Source organism: Podarcis bocagei (genome assembly GCF_964188305.1).
Source record: "Podarcis bocagei genome assembly, chromosome: 13".
Taxonomy (NCBI): Eukaryota; Metazoa; Chordata; class Lepidosauria; order Squamata; family Lacertidae; genus Podarcis; species Podarcis bocagei.
The window spans coordinates 30,791,590-30,817,155 of NC_138138.1; the positions used below are offsets into that span (position 1 = coordinate 30,791,590).

The window sequence follows — 25,566 nt, forward strand, 5'->3', positions numbered from 1 at the left end:
TGTCATGGGCCACCAGTTTCTCTGTGGACCTACCAGTAGGTTTAGGTCAACTATTATGGTCAACAATTAAGGCCCTGATCTGTGTTCCCTCATCTCTGAGGTGCAGGGGATGATGAAACACACAAATAATTTCTCAGTAGCAGGGGTGCCAACTTGACTAAAGTATTGAGGGGGACAGGCAAGCCCTGCCCCACATAATCAATCAAATGACACAGAGCGCGCACGCGCACACACACGCACACACACACACGCACACACACGCACACACACACACACACACACGCACACACACACTGTGCCATTTGAATGGCAAGCTATGAAACATCTTGCTTCTTCTCTATTAGCTTAAGGATCATCTAAATATCGTTTTATTTCTGATGGTGTTTGAGATGTAACAAGATATGGTTCTCTTTTAATTGTCCATTATTTGTGTTTTGTGATTGTCACTTTATAAATACTCTTTGTTTTGCACTGGCATTGTCAATGTTGCTATCTTTTTTCAAGCAGCTTTGTCTACCTGTACAGAATGGGGGGGGGGGAGAGAAAATAATATAATATAAAATTAATACAGACAAAGCACTTTTTTTCCCCTTTTCGCAAAAGCAGCTATATGCATGTAAAGTGTGAGTAGGGTGAGATGTGATTTTTTCTTCTTCTGCCTTTTTAGCATTATTCTACTGTATTGACTTACATGACTTGTTCTTGTGAACCATCAAGCCCAAATGTCTAACTTAATCCCTAAAGAATTCTTGGCCCCAGTGATTTTGCTTTCAAGTTCCAAGTGAAAGACACTGAAATGACCAAATTGCTCTCTGGTCCCAAAAGTGAAGCTTTAATAGTTTATGAAAAGGACAATGTTGATTTTCAACATAATTCAATTACAGGCTTTGATTATGTATACAGGACACATATCGAGTTGATGCTTAAGTCTAAAATAGTAACTGGAGGGAGTATCAATTGACAAAGTTAGGATTAATAATAAAGAAAACACAAAAGAGTTAACCACAGAATACCCAGGGGTTCAGAGCAGTCAAGTTAGAATAATAAGGCCTTAGTGTATCCACAGAAATTGCAGAGCTTTCTTTGTTCAACAATTAGAAGCAAGCTGTTAATATATCCTTGTAGGAGACTGAATTTGTAGTGTGCTGAAATACAACAAAAGTAAAATACCACACACACAAGGAAAGCAAGAAAGTGAGCATTAATGAAACTGCTAATATATATGGCCCAGCTTGACCCTTATTAAAAATATGTGACCAAAAAACAATGAGAAATACATTAAGGGAGAAAATGTTGGACAGAGAGTGGATATCAAAACTTTTAATTCTTCGTTTGCAAGCAATGTATAACATTGAACTAAAACATGAAAGATAAAGAAAAATATTTAGCACTACTGTTGTGTGGGAATTCTAAAAAAAAAAACTAAGAAATTCTGAGATGTATAAATGAATAGTGGTCTCTATAAGAATGCACAGAGTAGGGGAAACAAGCAAGATGAAATTGTGCTCTAAATAAAGGATAGCAGATATGACCTAATGGGCATTACTGAAACCTGCTGGTATGAGACATTATGATTAGAATATAGAAATTGAGTGTAAACTTCTTTTTCTTTTTCTTTTTTGAAGACCAAACAGAAAGGGGGGAGGAGTAGCTGGGGCTTATCTTACGCCAACATCTGGGCCTCTGTGTTCATTCACAGCTTGTTCAGAGGCAGATTTCAGGGGGTGCAACTGGTTCCACTGCATTGGGCACCGACACTAGAGGGTACTGTAGGTCTTTGCAATTATAACATCACAAATTGAGCAGAATAGAAGGCAAAATTTTGGCCTTACACAGAGTGCCACTGAAAATTTAAAAACCAAAGTCCACCACTGATTTGTTCCTTCTGGTTTTACTGTGAATGGGTCTGGGTAGAACGGTCAATATTCTCCTAGTGATTCTTTTATGCTATTAACATGCAGGAAAAGAAAAGAAAAAAGAAAAAAGAAAACCTATACCAGAATATTACAGATCAGTTAGTTTTGACATAAAGGAGTGCAGATTTTAGAAACTGGAATTGACAACCTCAGAATTTCAGAAAAAAACTATTTCCTTTAAATTCCACATGGAAAATCATCAAAATTATCAGTTATATGCCTGTCCATGGAGTTTTCTTGGCAGGGATACTCGAGTGGCACAAAGTGAGGAGGAATTAAAGAACCTTTTAATGAAGGTGAAAGAGGAGAACGCAAAATATGGTCTGAAGCTCAACTTCAAAAAACCGAAGATCATGGCCACTGGTCCCATCACCTCCTGGCAAATAGAAGGGGAAGAAATAGAGGGAGGGAGAGATTTTACTTTCTTGGGCACCATGATCACTGCAGATGGTGACAGCAGTCACAAAATTAAAAGACGCCTGCTTCTTGAGAGAAAAGCAATGAATAACCTAGACAGCATCTTAAAAAGCAGAGATATTACCTTGTCAACAAAGGTCCGTATAGTTAAAGCTATGGTTTTCCCAGTAGTGATGTGTGGAAGTGAGAGCTGGACCATAAAGAAGGCTGATTGCCGAAGAATTGATGCTTTTGAATTATGGTGCTGGAGGAGACTCTTGAGAGTCCCATGGACTGCAAGAAGATCAAACCTATCCATTCTTAAGGAAATCAGACCTGAGTGCTCACTGGAAGGACAGATCGTGAAGCTGAGGCTCCAATACTTTGGCCACCTCATGAGAAGAGAAGACTCCATGGAAAAGACCCTGATGTTGGGAAAGATTGAGGCCACAAGGAGAGGGGGACAACAGAGAACGAGATGGTTGGTTGCAGCTGTGAGGGTATTGGCGGCGAGCCCCTTTGCGGCTCAGGTGGCGGTTAGGCATTGGATTCATGTGTTGTGCTGTGTCAATGGCTAGGTGTGGCCATTGCCTATGCTATCTACCGTGGGTTATTCCGTTAAAGGAATCTGGCAGTCGTGTATTCCGTCCGATGCCTGCTTGGTGGGAGGCCATGGCACGACCCTCGGTGACATCAGGGGGTGAGCCTATAGTTGGATGAGCATCAACAGGCTCCACCTACTGTTGAATAAACCCACCACCTATAGTCATCCAATGCCTAAGCCAATACCTTTTCACTGCTGTAATCAATAAAGTTGTGGCCTTTTCTTGCCCATTAACCTTATATCACGTGTCCTTGTGTATTTATTTCACATAGCGGGGTCGGGCCTTCGATCCACAATAGTGTCTAGAGCAATCATGTTCTCCATTTAAGAGTATGGAGCCTGGCCCTGGCAAAATCATCATAGGAAGAAATTACTTTGCCAGTCCTCTTCACAATTTCTCTTTCCTGAGAGTGTGGCACAAATGCAGGACCTTCCAAACCACTACACATATTGATTGGGACATAGAATGTGTACATAAATGATAGAGGGATGGCCTTCAGATGCAGAAGTATGCAAGAGCCAAAATTTGTAGGTTCATATGAGGAGGGGACTTTAACATTTGCATCTACTATAGTGTCAATGCAGATTAGGACCCAGGAAGTAGCCAATTGCTCACAATGAGTGCCCAAGCCATTAAGACTTATCCTGGTCACATATCAAGAGTTTAGGAGCTCTGTTGGTTATTGCTGAGGAGCACTCCCCTCAACCCATATGTAGCCAGATAGGATGGATGCAGGCAGTCATCTCAAGGGAGACACATTATTAGTACCCAAGAGCATTCCTGTTTTCATCTGTGATATTTTGGAAGGGATGTAATGATTACATAGTTAGAAAACACACTTGGATTAATGATTTGTGCATTTCCTTTTACCCATGTGTGCAGTCAAACTGGTCCAGCCCATGTTTGTGAATAGGATTTGAGGATATATTAAAGGCCAAGTAATAACAGACTGCTGCTCTTTCATATCAGGAGTGGTGAACCAAAAATAAATTTTGGTGCTTTTTTGTGGGGGTGCTTGTTCTAAGTGCACCGACTTTGAAATAAACTCAACAAGATCATTAAGAAACTCTGCAGCACTGCCATGTAAGTGCATCATAAACAACACTGGGGTAGACATCAAGTGGAAACCATGACTGCAACTAAAGTAAGTGGGGGATATGAATTAGTATTGACAATGCAGTCAGGTATTTGCATGATGCATAGTATATTTGTACCACTTGCAGTAAAAGAAATCTAAAAGAATTTGAAAAGATTAAAAAAAAAATGTTAAAGCAATTTACAGTGTAGACTAGACTCACTGAAATAAATGAATCTAAATTAGTTGTGTCCATTAATTTCATTGCGTCTGTTCTGAGTAGAACTAACTTTGGATAAAGAGAGACCAAGCCACAGATTATAGGGTGCAATGGTATGTTTCTGAGGCTTGGTTATTGTGTGGCAATACGGACACAGAATTTTAGTTTAAGGTTATTGGCAAAATTTTAGACCACAACTTTATTGAATTACAGAAATGTGAGCAGTATTGGCTTAGGCATTGGCTTAGACTATATCAGACTCCTGCCCCCTTTGCAGGAAGTCAATAAGGGTAAACCTTACAAAGCCCTAGCTCCTCAAGCGGACTTCGGACAGGATCCAGGCCCTGGATTCCTTTAACGGAATACCATAGTGGATCAAGCAGACAGGAATAAAAGTAAACAGCCAAAGTTATCAATACTTGCATGAGGTACCCTCCCCTCCATTTTCTTTACCTACTAAGAAGGAGGAAATGGAGATGAATGACTCACAAAATACATAACGGTAATCATAAATTGTGAATCGCATGATGCCACTCGAATTCTACACCACACTTAATCTAATAATTATTTGCTTTGCAGTTCTTTGAAACTCTTGTTTGTGATCATTTACTCCAAACTAATTGGCTGAGGAGCTATGGTATTGCATGGTGAGCCATACAACTCTCAAAGCTGTCCCTCCTCCCAGAGGCTTGATGAATGTCCAAGGCTACAATCCTATATATGCTCAGCTGTGGGATTTTTCCAGTTGAACTCAGTGGAGGTTAATTTCTTAGTAGAGATGTGCAGGAATGAACTGTGGTTGAATCAGCTTAACAGTCTTCCTTCTTTGCAGTACCTCAGAGGAGAAGACTTCTAACATTGCCAGGTGCTCTTCTTTCTTAAAAAGAAACAAATCTGATTGTCAAACCTTTCCAGTTAAAATTAATTCTCTCAGTATGATCCAAAGGATATGCAGGAATGGAAGGTAACAATCAAACTTCTGTGACAGAATTCATCTTACTGGGCTTCTCTGGCTTCTCTCAAGCACAATTTCCCCTCTTTGTGGCCTTTGTATCTGCCTATGCAGGAGCTCTGGTGGGCAACATTTGTATCATCACATTGATCAGGGTCTGTCACACACTTCACACTCCTATGTACTTTTTCCTGGTCAACCTCTCCCTCCTGGACATTTGCACCATCACTGCAATCATTCCCCAGATGCTGTTGAATTTAATGGATGAGAAAAAGACCATCTCCTTCCAATGCTGCTTAACACAGGCTTATTTCTTTGTCATCTTCCTGGCCACTGAACTGCTGTTGTTGGCTGTGATGGCTTTTGACCGCTATGTAGCCATCTGCCAACCTTTGCGCTACACCATCATCATGAGCCAGAAAGTCTGCAGTTACTTAGTGATTGGGACATGGGTGCTTGGTATCCTACTTGCCAATGTTCATGTTCTCTCTGTCCTCCGCTTGTCCTTCTGTGGACCCAGTACTATCAACCACTTCTTTTGCGAGCTACCACCACTGCTTCAGCTCTCCTGCACAGACACAACCTTCAACCAGTATCTAATGTTGGTGACGGACCTCTTTTTGGGCTTTGGTTGCTTTCTGATGACTCTAGTCTCTTACATCTACATTGTTTCCTCTATCCTGAAGATCCAATCGGTGCAAGGGAAGAAAAAGGCTTTCTCCACATGCTCCTCTCATTTAATGGTGGTGACACTTTTCTACAGTTCAGTCATTTACACTTATGTTAGACCTCCATCCATGTACCTTGACATGGACAAAATTGTAGCAGTATTGTACACAGTGATCACCCCTATTCTCAACCCCCTTATCTACAGTCTAAGGAACAAGGAGGTAAAAGAGGCATTCAAGAAGTTTGTGAGGCTAGACAGAAACTAAGGTAATCCTCAACTCAGAATTGAAAAATTAGCACAGATTTCTTCTAGCCTGATATCAGAAATACTAGGGGTATTCTACATAGTGCCACACCATCACTCTTAATGTAAATCTCTCATTCCCTTGGAGCTAAACAACACACATTTTCTATATATGTCTTTTGGGTAACTGTATCCTCACACTGAAATTCTCATTAAAACCTGTTTAATATGAGAAATTTCACTAGTAAAAGCATGTTAAATAATGTTGCAACAAACACTGGAGCTGCTGGGGGTGGGAGGCAAATCAGATTTGTCAAGATGAATGGTTAAATAGCCAAGACTGTGCATCACAATGAATTATCACAGTTAATTTAACACAATTTCTGTCAGGGAACTGGAGACAGAGAGGGAGGAGGGAATGAGAAGTTATCAGGAGAAAGCCCCTTTGATTAGCAGCTTTTTGTCTTCAGATGAGAGAGAAGATGAAGGGAGGTCAGAGGGGAGTGAATCTGAGAGGGATGAGGTACTTCCGAGGGCAAGTACCTCTCGTCACAGAGGAAGGAGGGGGGTTGGGCTTAGACGTTGGTTATGCTGGCCCCCAAAGCGGAAGGTAGTTAGTCGGGACAGCTACCCACCATGATCAGATCGCATTTTTGAACTGCTTGTAAATAATGTCAAGAAGCAATAAAGCCTTGTAAAATATGGCTGGATTCCCGGACTCTTATCTCAGCTGAGCGCTTACAACTCACCTTGCTGACAATTTCCTTTTATTATTAAAACATATGTGGCAAATTGGTGGATATGTGAAAATTCATCTTAACCACATGCTAAAACTAGAAAGCCTTAAGATGCCTTTCTTTTTAATTAGAAAGGCTTCAGTTTCATTTTCTTTTTAATTAGGATGATTCTATACCATGTAGCAAACTCCCTCAGTAAAGATGGGAACAAGAGAATGTGACCAGGTCTGGGTGATTTAAACTTAGACAAGTCAGATATGTCAGAGACTATGAATTCAGAGGTTCTCTGTATCTGGCAGTGTTTACTATAATCCAACAGCAACTACTCTTGTTGCAGGGGTCTTGTGACCACTTATTTCTTGAATTGGGAACACCTTAAAGATGAGGCACAATGGATACAAAACTGAAACTTTATTAACAAGTATTCTATGAAGAATAGATCTTAATGGTTTCACTTAGATCCAGGACTGCCTACAAAGTGGTCAATAGCAGGTAGGTTGAGAGGTGGGGCTGACTCAGGGGGTGGACCCAATGGAGCATGAAGTATTCCTTTGAGTCTGCTGTTGGGGCATTTAAAGCAGCCTGCTCTGGCTCTAGTGCTCAGTTCTTCATTGGCTCACCCACCCTCCCATTGTGTAAAGGTTTGTCTTGGGTAATTTGACCTTGCTATGGACTCTGTTGGTTGCCATATTCAGGGCCAGGCAGGAATTTGTCCACCAGGCCAATTGGCTCCTGTCTGTTGGTTTTGCCTACCAAATAGCAATGGTCACAAATTAGGTGGCTTAGGCATTGGGTGAACCTTAGTCTTGGATGGAGAGGAGGTTGTAGTCTCTGCCTACCCCTTCAAGTGAAAATGTATCCTGCTAAAGGGATCTGAGATGAGTTGCTTCTGTACTTGGGGAGTTCATATGCCCAAAGGGTGGAGGGGTGGGGGTTGGGCCACAGCACTCGTCAAGATGACGATCCCCACAGGGGCCCTCCTATTTTATATAAGTTCTAGGACCCTGCACTGTCAGGTTGACCCAGGGCTTCACTTCTGGTAGGCAGGCCAGAAGTTGGGGTTTACGCCCAATGCCTATGCCAGACCTCTTACATCTTTAACCAATAAAGTTGTAGCCTTATTTGACCCATAAACTGTACTATGTCTGGTTCATCCTAAATAGTTGAGGGGCAGTGGGTGGGTGGAATCTTGACACGACTTTGACTTTATTTCCCTAGTGGGATAGGGATTAAAAATGTCATACAAGTAAAGTCATGGATCATGATGAAGTTCAGCAACATAAACTCAATCTGTGCTTTTTGTACATGCACTTCAAGGTGTATTTTTATCACATTTTCCAAGAGTTGTCATGCAAAATGATTGAACCCAGAGATAAATGTTATCACCGGTGCTATTTTTCTAGAAAAATAGGTGCTGAAATTCACCATGAACACATCCCTTGTTCTCTTAGAATGGCAATGGAATTCATCTGAGAGGTGCCGGAACTGAGTTCCAGTGAGTTCCAGCTGAGAAAAAGACCTGGTTATCATGTTTTAAAAGCTGCAAATCAAGCAGCTGCTGGAAAAATCAGAGACAATGTATTAGCAGGAAAGAGAAAGTGCAGGAAGAATGCCCCCAAACACCAGCGGAGGAAATGCTGTGTGGTGTGTGCGGCCTGCTCCGGGTATCATCCCTGAGAGAGAGTGACATTGCTGCCCCACCCCCTGAGGGGCTTGCTGCTCACCGTGGGCGGCGCCCCCCTGGGACTCTCGCCCTGCCCTGTTAAAAAAACTGCGGGCCAGGGTGAAGGCCTCTTGTATACCTGCTGCGAATGAAAAGGCATCTGACCCTCACCTGAATCTCATAACTCTCCTAACAGGTGATTTGGTCTGCAGCCACAGTGTGGCAATAAAGGATGAGATTGCCCACAAGATACCAGGCTCTCTACTATCCAAATTAAGCCCCAGTGTTTACACCAGCGTAATAGAGTTGGCTAGGATGCCAGAAGGGATACAATTAAGAACTTTCTCCATTATCTGCACAGCAAGGAGTGTACAGTCAACAGTGCAACGGCTGAACTGACTCGTTCCCTGCTTGTTACCTGCTTTCAGCAATAGGGGTCGCTGTTTGGTAGTACCCAGTTGGTTAGCTGTCAGATTCTAGAGCTCCCTATAGGTGGCTCTTAGGTAATTCACAATATACAGAGTCCATTCATAAAACGCAGTGTTCATTCATAAAGCAGTAACATAAATCTCCATTGCTACATATTGGGTGTATATTCCAGTAGTTGAACATACTGGATTATGGCCATGCTGTAGTGTGGTGCTTATGTGACTGTGAATAAAAGGTGGCTGGGCTCATTGTCTTGGGGTTTGGTGGGGAGACGTGAAAACTGATTTCCAATAAGTGCCCCCCTTTATTTCCATAACAAGTCCTTCATTCTGTACTCTGAATAGTGACACCAGGGATCTAGAAGGGACAGGGCTTGTCAGTCCAAGCCCTGCACAGTCTCATCAGGGCTGCCCTTAAGGCAATTGGAGCAATTGGTCCAAATTGGGCCCCACGTGCTGCTCCTAAGGGGCCCCACACACCAGGGCAATCTAGATGGATTTTATCTATAGGTTTTTGCAGACGTTGCCCCTAACAAAAAACAAACACACACACACACACACACACACACACACACACACACAACAAGTTGCACTCCACTGCTTCAAATTGGGCCTCACTGGCTAGCCCCGAGTGTCATAGTTGCTGAGACTAAGTTGTCCTGCCCTCACATGAAGACTTGGGTTTGCAATTTTGGGAGAGGGGAGACTGCAGCACTGGGAAGAGGGCAGGCTGGCAAGGCCTGCTAGATTGAGAGGCCCTAGGCTTCAGCCTACTTAACCTATATATAAATCCAGTGCTGCCTCTAATCATTTCCATGCAGTGAAAAGTGAAAATCTTCCCAGAATCTTCACCAAGGCAGCTTTGACTTCCTGGTTCCTCAGAGTATAAATAAGTGGGTTCAAAACTGGTGTGACTGCACTGTATATTAGGGTCACCATCATGTCCCTTTGAGAAGCATTACCAACAGAGGGGAGCATGTAGTTAAACAACACTGGCACGTACATCAATCCAACCACCATCAGATGGGATCCACAGGTGGAGAAGGCTTTCTGTTTGCTACTTTTGGATTTTACTTTGAAGAGAAGAAAAGTGATAATGTAGAAGTAGGAGAGGAGTGTTGCTATAAAAGGACCCATTGCAATGCAGCTGGTTACAGTATTGAGGAGCATGAGATTGAGGTGTGTGCTGCCGCAGGCCAGTTTCAGCAAAGGTTTGATGTCACACAAAAAATGCTCAATGTGATTTTGCCCACAGAAGGGCAGGCGGGCAGTTGCCACTGCATGCATCAGGGCATGAAAAAAGCCAGTGGACCACGTGGCTGCTGCCAAGAGTTGGCAGACGTGCTTGCGCATGATGATGGAGTAACGCAAAGGTTTGCATATTGCAACATATCGGTCAAATGCCATTATTCCTAGAAGAATGACTTCGCTGCTGCCCAAGAAATGGAAAAAGTGGAGCTGGGCCATGCAGCCACCAAAGGAAATGGTTTGGACTGGCAACAGAAAACCAGCTAGCATCTTTGGAACAGTGACTGTGGAAAAGAAGATGTCAAGGCAGGAAAGGTTTCCAAGAAAAAAGTACATGGGAGTGTGAAGTTTTGGCTCAGCTATTGCGACAACCACAATAGCTGCATTTCCCACAATGCTGGCCAGATACATCAAGAGGAAGATAGCAAATAGTGTGTGCTGAAGCTCCCAAAGATTGGTCAGTCCCATCAAGATGAACTCTCTTACATCTGTTTGGTTCTCCATTGCTAAAAGACAATAGGGAGCAATAAGAGGAGGTGAGGGCATTGCAGAATGCTCATAAAATCATTTACCCATATCAGAAAATTTTATAGTCAGTAGACTCTGAAGCTGCAGTGGGAATAGAAGGTGGACGAAACATGTTAATAACATGCACACAAATGATGGAAGGTGACTTAGAACTTCCCAGCCTTATTGTAAATGCATCTCTCATTGAGTTTGGAGACATCAGTTAATACTTACGAGCTTCATCTTCATATTATCTCTTATCTCATGGGGGGGGGATGACTATTTGAACCTGCACTGTAGCATCAGAGTCCATCATGACCAAGAGAATCCATACTTTCAGTCAACAAACTCAAAAACATTCATCCAACATTCATACTTCTTTGTGTTTTGCAATGCAGTCTTCCAATTAAGTAGTGTGTACAGAAAAATCACGTGCTGAGATGAAGAGTGAATGAATATGCATCTGCTAGTGAGGAAGACATTCACTAATGAATTATATTATATAAAATTTGTTTTGCAAACATGAGTATATTTAGAGAAATGCATGCAAACACCCAGTGAATCTTCATGCAGATAGATAGTGAAATTTAAAAAACCAAATTTAACTTTGAAAATAATGAGATATTGAGAAAAACTAAACAGAGATATTTGGCCATCCCTACCACAGATACAGTTACTAGGTGAATTTTGTAGCTGGTGCACAGTCTTACAATCTAGCTAGAATCTGGATTTCCTGCCTTGAAATACAAATGGGGGAAAGAATCCAAACAATGACAGATATATTTGGAAGCAATGCAAGTCATGAACTTAGGTTAGATTGCCTTTTTTTTGGGGGGGGGAAGTGTGCCTATTTGTGTGGCAGAGATAGGAAGGAGGCCTAATTTCAGTCAGTGTTTGGCCACTTGGGAATAGCTGGGGGACAGTGTTTGGGGTCAGGATGAAAATTAAGAATGAAGTGGCTTATGGAATCTGCTGTAAGCTTTTGAAGGAAAAATGGGTTATAAATATGCAAATGCCCTTCACCACATTTTACCGTTGGTGAAAACAGCATTCAGAATTTCAAAATTATAATGAATGCAAAATGTTCATAAAGAGTTCTAATGAGACTATGAAACTTAGTCCTTTCTGCAGTTCAGGTGAGATGCTAATTGTATGTTAAAGATGGTAGACTTTGCTGAAATATTTTCACCTTGCTTAGAAACGCATCTGAAGACCAGCAAAGGGTATTCTGCCTCAAACCACAATAATGCAAGGGGCATTGCCTCCAAACATTAATGATAACTCAGTTTTAGAATTAAACACTTAGTGCAACAATGGCAATGTTGTGTCCATGCCCGTGTTACCCATGGAAACATACACATAAGCATACAGGAATAGGCACTCATATTTTAATACCAAATTCCATAAATAACTAAAGCAAGATTGTTACTGCTTTCTCTTTCCAGTATACCTCATTGGGGATCTTCTGACATGTTGTCTAGGATCAAAGAATGGAAACAGATAGCATTGTTTAGGATCAATGTGTGCTAATCAATTATTTGAGTTGTAGGCCACCAATTCTATTCAATTTAGACCAGCCTTTCTCAACCTTGGGTCCCCAGATGTTGCAGTCAATGATCAAGCTTTTTTCTTCTCTTTTCTTTTAAAGTAGCATTATGAATTTTGTTTATTTCGGTAAAATCTAAAAGGACTAGATTTCAGACTAGCAAGACACACATAAGAACTCATTCTTATGTGTGGCAAAGGGGGCAAAGAAAGGTCAATGAGAGGTGTGGCCTTTTAGTCTCAAAGCCAGACAGAGAGAACAGGGTGGTAGTGCTGTGGTTCCCCACCCATAACTTACTGTTACACCGAAACCTGGGGTGGTCATTTCCCCCCCCCTCTCCAAACAAACCACACTGTCATGGACAAGCTGGATTCAGAAGAGTGATGGGAGGTACTAGCTGAGGAACCCTCTAGGGAACCCCCAGAGGAATAAGGCTCAGAGCCGAGGAATTTGTGGTAAGATGACAATGAGTGGTCAGAGGGAGAAGGAGCAGACTGAGAGGAGGAAGCGTCAGAAGCAAAAGAGCAGACCCTCCAAGTGTCCCTATTTTCCAGGGATGTCCCTGATTTAGAGAAGCTATCCCGGTTTCTGATTTGATCCCAGAATGTCTCACTTTTCCTTTGGACGTCCCTATTTTCATTGGAGAAATGTTGGAGGGTATGGAGTTATCTGACCTCTGAGCCACCTGAAAGCAATCTTGTATAGGGACGTTTTTTAAAAAAAAGTTTAATGTTTTATTATGTTTTATATATGTTGGAAGCTGCCCTGAGTGGCTGGAGCAACCCAGTAAGATGTGTGGTGTATAAATAGTAAAAATATCGTTATGGAATGGGACTCCCTATTTTCATTGGATAAATGTTAGAGGATATGGAAGAGGTGACAGGATTTAGGGAACAGGAAGAGGCCAAGCCAGAGGACAGTTCAAACTCTGAGGCAGAAGAGGGGGCTGTAGAGGGGTGGAGCCAAGAGATAGAGAGGCAGGCTGCTGAAGAAGTCAGCAGGTCTCCCCCTCCTGCTGCAACCAGCTACCCTTTCCCCTATCTCCTAGAACATGCTGAGAAATGAAAGGTGCAGAGGAGAGGATGGTTGTGTGCAGACACAGCCTGAGACAGCAGGGGAAAGACCCTGGAGAGGGGGAGTCCTAGGCAGCACTGAGAAGATGAGAATCTTCAGCCCTTGCAACTACTTCATCAGGGCAATACCTCCTAGAATGAGTTGCTGAGAAAACTGGGCCGGATCTATGGTTTGTTTCCTTGAATAACAGAGTTAACTTCACTGACCTCGGGTGATTTATTGTTTCGTTGCTGACCTACTACTGACTCCAGTCCTGACACACAAGTTGTAATCAATGTTTGTCATTGGTTTACTGGTTTGGGTTTATTGAGACCCAGGTTCATATGGAATCTGAAGCCAGGAAATGTATGTGCTCCTGTAGCAGCACAAGCAGGAAAAAGTGAAGCATCCACAAGAACAAACAAAAACAAATCAATAACTCCCTCCCCGACCCACTGCCCCAGCACATTTTGGCCTGGTGCTAAAAGGTGTGTAATGAAGGCACTAGCAAAACCTCCTTGAGCAGACCATTCCATAAATGGGGAGCCACTGTAGAAAAGACCAGTTCACGTATCAACACCCTCCAGACCTCTTATGGAAGAGGCACATGAAGAAACCACATCCACCCATCAATCAGCTGATGTTGCAAGTGATGTCAATTGATGGAAGAGAGGATAGAATTTAGTTCTTTATTGGATGTGCATCCCTGTTCCCTGCTTGGAACACATATGTTCAGCCAAGACAAATCTCTGCATCATCATCATCATCATCATTATTTTGCAGGCATCAGTTGTGATTGGGTCCTGTGTCCCATGCAGCCAATGTTTGTAAAATGCAGAAGAAAAGATGCTTTCTTCACCCTATCCTCAGATTTCCCCAAAGCATCAAGCTTGTTACTGCTGTCCCCAAGCATCCTACCACAAAGTGCCAGGAGCTAGAGAACCCTGTGCAAGGGAAGTTTACAGGACAACCCAGTAATCTTTTATGTGATATCATAATGATGTAATATGATCAACAGGAGGATTTCACTCCCTCCCTTAAAATTGGCACATGTGCTCAAGAAAAAAAGGGAGAGTTCATCCCTGATATATGTACGAGGCCTCAGCAATTTATTTTTGGGTCCTTTGATAAATAGAGTGCTTATTGATTACATAAGATGTAGAATGTAAAGCATATTTGGAGATTTTACTGAGAAAACACATCAGAAGTCCTTTAGAAGCAAGCTGAACATACCATGACACCCATAAAATTTCTCAGGAGTGGTGGCTTACAAATTTAAACAAAAAAATTCATCCACTATCAGAGGCCTGTAATGATTTCCCACAAAGTAAAACCCAATTGTCTCTCTCTTGCAGTTCTGCTACAGTGTGAGTTCCTGCTCTGGTGGTTACATGTCTAAGAGTACTACCATTGGAAAAAAAACCTTCTTTGATCATTTCCTTTCAGTGAAAAATGAAATATTTTTTCCCCAGAATCTTTAGCAAGGCAGCTTTGACTTCCTGGTTCCTCAGAGTATAAATAAGTGGGTTTAAAAGTGGGGTGAGTGCACTGTATATGAGGGTCACCATCATGTCCCTTTGAGAAGCATTGCCCACAGAGGGGAGCATGTAGTTAAACAGAACAGGCACGTACAGCAAACTAACCACCATCAGATGGGATCCACAGGTGGAGAAGGCTTTCTGTCGACCACTTTGGGACTGCACTTTGAAGAGAAGAAAAGTGATAATGTAGAAGTAAGAGAGGAGTATGGCAATAAAAGGACCCATAGCAACACAACTGGTTACTGTGTTGAGGAGCATCAGGCTGAGGTAGGTGCTACCGCAGGCCAGTTTCAGCAAAGGTTTGATATCACATAAAAAGTGTTCAATGCGGTTTGGCCCACAGAAGGGGAGACGGGCAGTTGCCATTGTATGCATCAGGGCATGAAAAAAGCCAGCGGACCATGTGACTGCTGCCATGAGTTGGGAGACCTGCTTGCGCATTATGATGGTGTAACGCAAGGGGTTGCATATTGCAACATAGCGATCAAATGCCATGACACCGAGAAGAATGCCTTCACTGCTGCCCAGAAAATAGAAGAAGTGGAGCTGAGCCATACAGCCACCAAATGAAATTTTTTGCGTCTCTGATAGAAAACCAGCCAGCATCTTTGGAACTGTGGTGGTGGAATAGAAAATGTCAAGGCAAGAAAGGTTTCCAAGAAAAAAGTACATGGGAGTGTGAAGCTTTGGTTCAGCTATTGTGACGAGCAAGATAGCTGCATTCCCCACTAGGCTGGCCAAATACATCATCAGGAAGATGGCAAAGAGTATACACTGAAGCTCCCAGACATTGGTCAGGCCCATTAAGATGAATTCTGTCACCTCTGTTTGATTCTCCATCACTAAAAGGCAGCAGACAACAATAAGGCGAGAGGAGGTCACTGTAGAGTGCAAGTAATATCCATTACCTACAGTATATAAGAAAATTGTTTAGAAAGAAGTGTATAAAATTGCTCAGTGGAATTGTAGGAAGGGTGAAAGACTGTTAACATGTACATAAACAATAAAGATGACGAAAAACATTTCTATTTAACTCTAAACCCACCTTCATTCTGTTTAGGGATTTTTTAATAATAAAAAAATTATAACTACTTATGAGAGTCATACCGTTCTCAAGTAGCCTGTTACTTGTTCATGGCCACATCAAAAGCTGAACCTGAGTGCATCAGCACTCTATCCACCTGCAATTTCTAGAAAATGGTATTCAGAGACATACTGCCTCTGACAAGGGAGGTAGAAAATGGCCATCGTGACTAGTGCCCACTCACACTGTAGCTTTGTAGATTTCAAAACAGTTGATTACATCATCAATGTGAAAACTGGTTAGAGAAGCTGTCTGCAACCAACATGGATTCAAGACACTAACAAAAATGCTCTTCTCTTCATATTGGAATATGTTTGTTAAAAATAGTATCCCTGTATCCAGTGGTGATGCAGCTTTTTGGCCCTTTTGTTTTCTATTCCTTAAAAGTATGAAGGTTTTCATATGTGCATCAGGTGGCAACAGAGTACAACTCCCAGCAGCTGACATGGTGTGTGTGCCTAACAAATACCAGGAACCTGCCTTGTAGCATCAGAGTCTATCAACAGAATTCATACTTTCAAAAACAACATGGGGAGCAAACACAAGCTTCTTCCAAAATTAACCCTTATCTGAATGGTGCAACTATAGCCTTGTAACTGGTACAAAGATTGATATATGGTACATGCACGTGCAGGCATAGTGTGTATATACATTCATCTATTTGTGAGCATCAACATACCAAAATGTATCCTATTAGAAAAAATGGGAGAAATTTGTGTTAAAATGATGCTGAATTTTCATGAGGACTTTTCTTTTTTAAAAAAAATCTCAAACTTGATGTGGAAATGTGAATAACCAAATTTAAGACTGAAAAGATGAGAAACTGAGTGTATGGGATAATTATTCTAGAATAATTATTGTGATTTTGAGATTGGTGATCTGGCATGGTCAACTCTTCCTGTCTCTGATTATCCCTTCCTGGCTCTGGTTATCTGTGTTTTATTGTTTTCTCTATCCTGGTCAGTAAAAGCCTTTGATGTATGGCCTGGCTTTTTGTCTCATAGCTGAGCCTGTATAAGCCCTAACAGGCCACAGGTCTATAAAATATCTAGTTTTGGGGCATAGAAGTCAGAAGTTTGGCACAGTCTATTGGCCACAGAGCTGTGCATCAAAGGCTACCTGGGGGTCACTTCGCCACTTCTTCAGGGCTTCTCAGTGGCAGATTGAAGTGCTTTCTTGGTAATGTATATTTTGCTTGCTGTTTGGAATAAAATCTGTAATCTTCTCACCCACTTGGATTTGTATTGCTTCTGAATCTAATTTTAAAAGAACCATCTTGCATTTAGCAAGACACTGAGAGGTTAAAAAAATTGAGATATTTGCTCATCCCTGACACTGATACAGATACAATGTGAATCTTGTGGCCTATGTATGCTTCGCAGCATTAGATACAATGAATTATTGTAGCTAGTGCACACCCATGAAATCCAGACATTCTAGATAAGCCACCTTATTTGCATTGCAAAAGGGGTTGGAGGGCCAAAACAATGACAAAAATATTTGGAAAATGGGTTGCAACCTTGCTTGACACACATTGTGCTAAATATTCTGTTTGATCATGCTGCAGGCAGCTCCTACCTTGATGAGCCCATTAGATAAGACTAGAGGTAAATTGATGTTTTGAATGCTGTAAGAGGTATGAAGGGAGCCATATGTATTTAAAGGTGACAGGAAAAAATACACTCTGGTGGCTGTTTGAACCCCACATGGCTTTATAAGCCTAAACCCTAATATGGAACTTGTACCCAGCCAATTAAATTTTTTTGCTGTCATTGGGGAAAACAACTACAATAATCAAGTTAGGGACTCTTGATTGTTCAGATGGGAACTGAATGCAAAAGCATATTGGTTTTAAGAAAATAAACCATTGCTGCTTCTGATTGTGCAGTTTATGCTTTTGAGAATAAAATAATATGTGACATCGGTTAATTGTAACAAGTTTTATTTAATGGCTTTTTTTTTACTGCTGTAGCATCATTATATCTGGCTGTTTCAATAATTTTTAAAAGACTCACATTTCAGAGTAAAGGGTCTGTTATAAAGCACCATTATTTCCACTCCTTGAAGACTGATACACAGTGCAGATTTTTTCATTCCCTCTCATTTCACTCACGCACAAATCTCTACCAACCTTTTCTGTAATAAGTTGAGTTCAATGTATTGAGAAAATGGTTGACATGGTGGTATTAAGTAACACTTAGAACAAGCAATAATTTTCTATTGGAGCCCTTTCAGCCAACTAGGATTATTTCATTTTTGTTGCATTTATTATATTTCTATGCTGCTTTTCACTCACATGAGTGAACACCAACAAATCACCAATTGATAGGTAGAGCTGTGTAAAGGTAAACTTGAAAGGCTTTTTTAACGCTATCCAGAATATTGTTGGAAATTGATTTCATTAAAACATACGATCATTCTATTATGCTGTTTTAACTGAGGTAAGGTGCTTGGATGAGAAATCGTTGACTGTAATATGGATTTTATTATCAAGATCCTGGAACCTGGGGAGGGGGAAAAATGGGGGGGGGGAATAAGGATTATATGTTTTTGAATAATATGTTTTGTTTTAATTTTGAATAAAATGTTTTGTTTTTTTTTTTAAAAAAAAAAAAGATCCTGGAACCAAACTCAGTTTTGGACATCTAGTGCCATTGGGCCCAGGTTCTGATGAAACCAGGAAATGGCTTAGCTCTTAGCAACAACACAAACAGGAAGGAGTGAAGTATCCACAATTTCAGCTATGTTGTAATGTAGGGAACCTCCACCACACAGGCCAATCGTGGTCCACCGGGGGTTCAAATTTGGTCCGTATGCCATTTCTGCAAATCATGCTTACCTATCAATCAGCTGATGTCACAAGTGATGTCAGCTGGTGGGTTGGCGCTTCTAGTAAAATACTAACTTGCATGCCTGTTTCGTACTGGGAATAACCCAGGAAAGCAGCCCCAACTTTTTGCAGGCATTGCCTGTGGCAGGGATTCTTGGTAAAATACTGGTTAATTTCTGCACTCCACTCTCAACCACTTGATTGGTAATAGGTAATGGAAGTATATAAACTATGCCTTAAAGCAAGGATATCCAATTTGGCAGATGCCGTGATTTCCCCAAACCACATCCACGTATCAATCAGATGATGTCACAAGTGACATCAGCTTGTGAGTGGGAGGGTAGAGATCAATTCTGGCTTAGCTGTGGATGCAAGTGTCCCCCTTTTATGCTGGCATCAACAGTGAGAGGGGCTTCTCCTGCATGCAACCAATCCTTCAAAGTACAGCCTTATTTCTCCTCTCTCCATCACCTGATGGAGAGGGGATAATCAAGGCTTTACCAGTCAGATACTTAGAACTCCCAAAAGCACCAAGCAAAGGGCAGGAAACACCTCTCACACTGTGATTCCCAAGTAAGTGAAAGCTTGGGAACCCTGCAGAAGGGATTTTTAGTAGTGGGAAGAGTAAAGCACCCATCCATCATGTGACTGATGAGCAGATTTCCCACCCACCTGTCAGTCTTGGGCTCCAGAACCCAATAGGTTCTCCACCCAGGTTTAAATTGACATGAATGAGGACACAGCATCTAATTTTTTAAGTGCTTTGATAAGTTGATGGTCCATTGCCTTTCACAACAAGAGATAAAAGTACATTTGGAGATTTCACTTAGGAAACACATCAACAGAACTTTCAAAAAAAGCTAAGAAACCATGATGTTCATATGGTTTCTTAGGAGTGGTGGCTTATATTATCTATGTTTAAACAAAAGATTTTAGCTGATATCAGAGACCTGCAATGATGTCCTGCATTGTAAAACCTATTTTTTTTTGTTATTCTTCTTGTATTACCGTAGCATTTTGAGTTTCCATTTTAGTGTATGCTTGTCCTACTGTAGTATTATTCGCAAAGTCTTTTTTGATTTTTTCCTTTAAGTGGAAACTGAAATATTCTGCCGAAAATCTTTAACACAGCAGTTTTGACTTCCTGGTTCCTCAGTGTATAAATAAGTGGGTTCAAAACTGGGGTAACTGCACTGTATATGAGGGTCACCATCATTTCTCTTTGAGAAGCATTCTCCACAGAGGGCAGCATGTAGTTAAACAACACTGGCACGTACATCAATCCAACCACCATCAAATGGGATCCACAGGTGGAGAAGGCTTTCTGTCGACCACTTCGGGATTGCACTTTGAAGAGAAGAAAAATGATAATATAGAAGTAGGAGAGGAGTGTGGCAATGAAAGGTCCCATGGCAACGGAGCTAGCTACAGTGTTGAGGAGCATGAGGTTGAGGTGGGTGCTGCCACAGGCCAGTTTCAGCAAAGGCTTGATGTCACATAAAAAGTGTTCAATGTGGTTTGGCCCACAGAAGGGCAGACGGGCAGTTGCCACTGCATGCATTAGGGCATGAAAAAAGCCAGCGAACCAAGTGGCTGCTGCCAAGATTTGACAAACCTGCCTGCGCATGATGATGGTGTAACGCAAGGGGTTGCATATTGCTGCATAGCGATCAAATGCCATTACTCCAAGAAGAATGGCTTCACTGCTGCCCAAGAAATGGAAAAAGTGGAGCTGGGCCATGCAGCCAGCAAAGGAAATAGTTTGGACCGGCATCAGAAAACCAGCCAGCATCTTTGGAACAGTGACTGTGGAAAAGAAGATGTCGAGGCAGGAAAGGTTTCCAAGAAAAAAGTACATGGGAGTGTGCAGCTTTGGTTCAACTATTGCAACAAGCACAATAGCTGCATTCCCCAGTAGGCTGGCCAAATACATCATCAGGAAGATGGCAAAGAGTGTATACTGAAGCTGCCAGAGATTGGTCAGGCCCATCAAGATGAATTCTCTCACCTCTGTTTGGTTCTTTGTCACTAAAAGGGAGGAAGAAAGGTAGGTGAGATCACTGTAGAGTATTATTCACGTCCATCACCCGTATCAAAAATCCATACAGACATAAGCAGATAAAACTCAGTCTAATTCTAAACCCCCTTAGAGAAGTGATTTTCTTTTCCTTCAACCATTTTCATTCCTTTTGAGATTCCTAGTCATATCATACGGATGAATGACTTGTAAAATCTACAGACTTTTTAAACGTGCAGAGAAGCTCGTGGGACACTCTTCCTGAGCCTTTACTCACGAGAACATTTATCCCAGCATCCTGTTCTCACAGCGGTAGGCCAGATGTCTATTTCCAGGTCACAAGCAGAACCTCAGTGCAGCTCCACTTTTTCCACCTACAATTCCCAGAAAATGGGGTGGAGGAAAACAGTGAACAAAAACCATAGCCAAAATGGTTAAGTCTCTTAAAAATAGAATCTAGCCAGACTCTGTATGAGAGAAAACCAGCAGGAAGCTGTTAATGAAAAATGCTGTAAGCTTTCTAAAGAATACAACTATCCAAAACATCATTAACTTGCATTAACAATACATTTTTGAGTTTGTGTAAATAACATTTAGAACTTCTACATGGTAATTACAGAAATGCAAAATGTTTGGAGAGTACTCTAATGTATAGGGAAGTTTTTAATGTTTAATGTTTTATAGTGTTTTTAATATTTTGTTGGAACACGCCCAGAGTGACTGGGGCAACTCAGTCATATGGGTGGCATAATAATAATAATAATAATAATAATAATAATAATAATAATAATAATAATAATAATAGTAGTAGTAGTAGTAAATAATAATAAATAATAATAATAATAATGTCTCTTTTGCAGCTCAAGTAAGGTATTAACTGTATGTTATACATGCAGGCTTTGCTGCAAAATTCTCAATGAGTCTCTGCTTAAAAAGCACATCTGAAGCACAGCAGAAGGTATTCTGCCTCTAGCAACATTAATACTGGGAAATTAACTCCAGACATTGATTATAACTCAGTTTCAGTATTAAAGACTTCATAATCCAACAAAAGCATTGTTTTGTCCTTGTTTCTGTTACCCACAGAAACAGACACTGAGATATGAATATTTCATTGTCCATCACACAGGAATAGCATTGCAGGGATTAGATTAGATGATCCTCAGAGTCTCTTCCAAGTCTTTGATTCTATAAGACACTAACATTTTAGTATCTGATTCCATAAATAACTACAGCAGTGGTGAAATGAAGGGGTTTAGCCAGGAATTTTGCCCTGGGTGAAGCCTCTAGAGCAGTGGTTCCCAACTTTTTTTGGTCATGATCCACCTAAGCCACCTAAGCCTCTCGGAAATCCTGATTCCCCACCCCGGTGACATATAATTCTTATTATTCAAAAAGTGAACTCCTGTTAACTTGGTCTAATTCATTCTCAAATTGCCACCCATAAAAATCACCCTTGTGGGGCATGTGCCCCATGTTGAGAACCATGGCTCTAGAGCCATTGAAGCTCTGAGCCTCCAAGCAGTAAGCCTGGTCTGCCCAGTCACACAGACCCCACTCCATAGCAGTTTTGCTTTGCCTTTGTTGGCTCCGTCGTGTGACTCTGTGCCTCAGTGGAGTTGGAAAGCAATGAAGATTTTTCTTTTCTGTTGCAACAGAGTTCTCTCCCTCCTTGCAAGGAAAACCCAGAACAAAGGTGTGTAACAACTTTTAAAGACTTTAGAAATACATACAGAATTCCTTTAACTAATGTCTAAAATATAACTACTAATTTCCCAGTCACCCTACATATGTAACACAACCTTAGGAAAACGTCAGGCATGCAATGGAAGGGCACTCCCTCTTTGAAAATAGATTCGCAAAAAGAATTAATGCAACTTATATGGAACCTAAAGTGACTACAAAGTATAATTTCCTGAAATGAGTAACCTGGATAAAACCCTTTCCTCTGTGTTATCATAGTTAAAATTTCATTTGTGTGCTTTAGTCAGGTTTATCAGCTGTAGATTTCCACAAATGCAGACTGTCAGCACAAACTTGTATACTTTCATCCTTGGAGTAAAGAATGGGATGAGCATACATTTCTTGATTAACAGATAGCTATATAGTGCATTCTTTCAAGCTGCAGACAGCACCTACTTTGATAAGTCCGCTTGTCCATTGAACTTGAGACTGCATTAAGTAGTATGAAGAAAGTACAGTATTTAAAGGAGACAAAGCAACAACAACAACACTCTGATTGCTGTGTGAGCCTCACAATTTTAGTATGCAACATGTGCCCAGCTTGTTAAGATTGTTGGCCGCCGTTGGGTAAATTAGCTACATTCATTAATTTAGTGCCTCTTGATTGCTCATGTGGGAATTGAGTCCACAATGCTCTTTATTTTGAGAAAATAAACAATTTGTGCTTTCGATAATACAAAGTGTGCTTTTGAGAATACAAAAATTATGCAATCCATATATTCTGCTACGTTATTTTTAATGACCAAGATTATTTTTAACATCATCAATGTTTGCTCGTTCAACAATTTTTTTAAAGGCTCACATTTTTTAGTAGATAGTCCATCTTAACACCATTCTCTCCTCTCTTTAGAAGTTGTGTTCCCAGGCCCCACCACATGCAATGATTCCTGATTTAGGAAAAGAACCAGTCAAGACACAACATTTACATTTTGGGGTCAAAAAAGTCCACAACTTTTATTCATTGCAAATGCAATAGGTTTGGCGTAGCATTGGGTATAACCATTAACATCCAGCCTGGCTGCTGGAAGTATTTCCAAAGGGGTTATCCCCTGAGACCAGGAGGACCTATAACATACATCAAAATGTCTCACCCCCACAAGAGAACCACCTTAAGGGGTTCAATGACCATAGCACCCTCCTAGGCATCTTCCTGGATCCCTTTAATGGGATACCTCTTTCCTTTGGTGGAACAAGCAGAGGATTACAGCCTGCCCTCCACCAAGACTAAGGCCAAGCAAATGCCTAAACTGCCACATGAGCCAAGCACTTTTGGCTTGTCATCAAACCAATCACATTTTCAACCAGGCCTTTAAGCCTCCAGGCATTATTCCCTGCAGCTGACAGGTGGACACTGTCATGTCTAAACAAGACCTCTGATTTGTGCAAACCTGTTTGGAGACACCACAGCATTGCCTCCTTTCTAACAGTTCGTTAGAAACTGTTTTGTGGGTAAGTTACATGGCATGACTCAAAGTTCGAAAGTATGGCTCAGGCTACCATCTTTGATTTATTCCTCAGCATCTCCAGGTAAGACTAGGAGAGGACCCTGTCTTTCACCCTGGAGAGCCATCATCAGTTAGTCAAATAGAGCAATGATCCAATTCTGTATAAGCCAGCTTCCTATGTTTGAAAGATAATTTTTCTGCATAATATTTTCCTCAGAGCAGATTTTACCTCTTGATTCCTCAAAGTGTAGATCAAGGGGTTTAAAACAGGTGTGACCACACTGTACAACAGAGTGATGCTCATTTCCCTTTCAGAAGATTCACCAGTAGAGGCAAGCATGTAGTTGAAAATAACTGGAACATACAAAAGTGCTACCACCGTTAGGTGAGAAGCACAGGTTGAGAAGGCCTTCCAACGGCTCTGCCATGACTGGACTTTGAAGAAGAGGAAGGAGATGATATAGAGATAAGAAAGGAGAGTGAGAAAGAAGGAACCTAGAGCAATGCAACTTGTGACAACATTGAGGAGGGTCATGTTGAGGGCCGTGCTACTGCAAGCCAATTCTAGCAGGGGCTTGATGTCACAGAAAAAGTGCTGGATAAGATTGGGGCCACAGAACCACAGCCGGGAAGTGACTACTGTGTGCATTAGGGCATGAAAGAAGCCTGCGGCCCAGGTAGCCACAGCTAGTGCAAGGCAAGCCCATTTATTCATGATGATGGTGTAACGCAGAGGGTTGCATATGGCCACATAGCGGTCATATGCCATGACTCCCAGAAGCATGCCTTCACTGCTGCCCAGGAAGTGGAAGAAGTGCAGTTGAGTCAGGCAACCAATAAAGGAGATAGTGTTGTGCCTCTTTAGGAAGCCATTCAGCATTTTGGGTACAGTAACTGTGGAGCAACATATATCAAGGCAAGAGAGATTTCCAAGGAAAAAATACATGGGGGTGTGAAGGCGTTGCTCAACCAGGACTACTGCCAAAATGGCCCCATTTCCTAGCAAGCAGGCCACATAGAGCAGCAGGAAGACTGTGAAAAGCATGTGTTGCTGTCTGTGGTCATTTGCTATACCCAAGAGAATGAACTCGTAGACCTCTGTCTGGTTCCCCATCTCTGTGCAGATAAAAAAAATAAAAATGGGGGGAATGGTTTTAGTGGTTTTAGAATGGAATTAGAAGAGAATGTACTGTAGTGATGAATGAATTGAAAGACAATGGATTGTGGTGTTGGGACTGAAGCCATGAAGGCAATTTGACAAGGCTTCTTTCCCTGGTCAGTTTTTAAATTAATTTTAAGGAAAACAATATGAGATAGAAAGGCATGAAGATTATTTTCAAAGTATGTAGTATTTCAGCAGAAGTCCAGAGTGTTGGATTAAATAATCTCCATCATTTCTTCCATCTTCGTGATGCTAAGTAGAGTGCTGAATGCAGGGTGGAATACATCTGATGCGATATTTATCTCACTCTGTCATTCCTGAAAGAGTGATGAATTTTCATTAGCGCAGGGATAGTCAAAGTGGTGCCCTCAAGATGTTGTTGGACTCCAACTGCCACTAGCTCTAGCCAGTTTGTTCAGGAATTGAGTGAGTAATAGCATCTTCTGGAGGGTACTGCATTGGCCGCCCCTGAATTAGAGAAACAC

General features: G+C 41.5%; 6 protein-coding genes across 6 annotated transcripts in view; 2 read left to right on the forward strand and 4 right to left on the reverse strand.

Annotated features, from left to right (window-relative positions):
• LOC308571684 (vomeronasal type-2 receptor 26-like) overlaps nt 1-25,566 on the forward strand; it is a gene marked incomplete at both ends in the record, with an annotated part of 363,060 nt that overhangs the window by 309,013 nt on the left and 28,481 nt on the right. The window lies entirely within an intron of this gene.
• Nucleotides 5,170-6,099, forward strand: LOC308570558 (olfactory receptor 5V1-like; the record flags this gene model as incomplete). The annotated part of the gene is made up of 1 exon (XM_081165466.1): nt 5,170-6,099. One exon carries the CDS (start codon nt 5,170-5,172, stop codon nt 6,097-6,099), a length of 930 nt encoding a protein of 309 aa, XP_081021592.1.
• LOC308570531 (olfactory receptor 12D1-like) lies at nt 9,713-10,657 on the reverse strand (the record flags this gene model as incomplete). The annotated part of the gene is made up of 1 exon (XM_081165435.1): nt 9,713-10,657. The coding sequence occupies one exon, from the start codon at nt 10,655-10,657 to the stop codon at nt 9,713-9,715; it is 945 nt and encodes a 314-aa protein (XP_081021561.1).
• On the reverse strand, nt 14,702-15,640 carry LOC308570539 (olfactory receptor 12D1-like; the record flags this gene model as incomplete). Its single annotated transcript, XM_081165445.1, has 1 exon — nt 14,702-15,640. One exon carries the CDS (start codon nt 15,638-15,640, stop codon nt 14,702-14,704), a length of 939 nt encoding a protein of 312 aa, XP_081021571.1.
• On the reverse strand, nt 19,772-20,731 carry LOC308570658 (olfactory receptor 12D1-like; the record flags this gene model as incomplete). Its single annotated transcript, XM_081165571.1, has 1 exon — nt 19,772-20,731. The coding sequence occupies exon 1, from the start codon at nt 20,702-20,704 to the stop codon at nt 19,772-19,774; it is 933 nt and encodes a 310-aa protein (XP_081021697.1). The 5' UTR covers nt 20,705-20,731.
• LOC308570659 (olfactory receptor 12D1-like) lies at nt 24,095-25,033 on the reverse strand (the record flags this gene model as incomplete). The annotated part of the gene is made up of 1 exon (XM_081165572.1): nt 24,095-25,033. The coding sequence occupies one exon, from the start codon at nt 25,031-25,033 to the stop codon at nt 24,095-24,097; it is 939 nt and encodes a 312-aa protein (XP_081021698.1).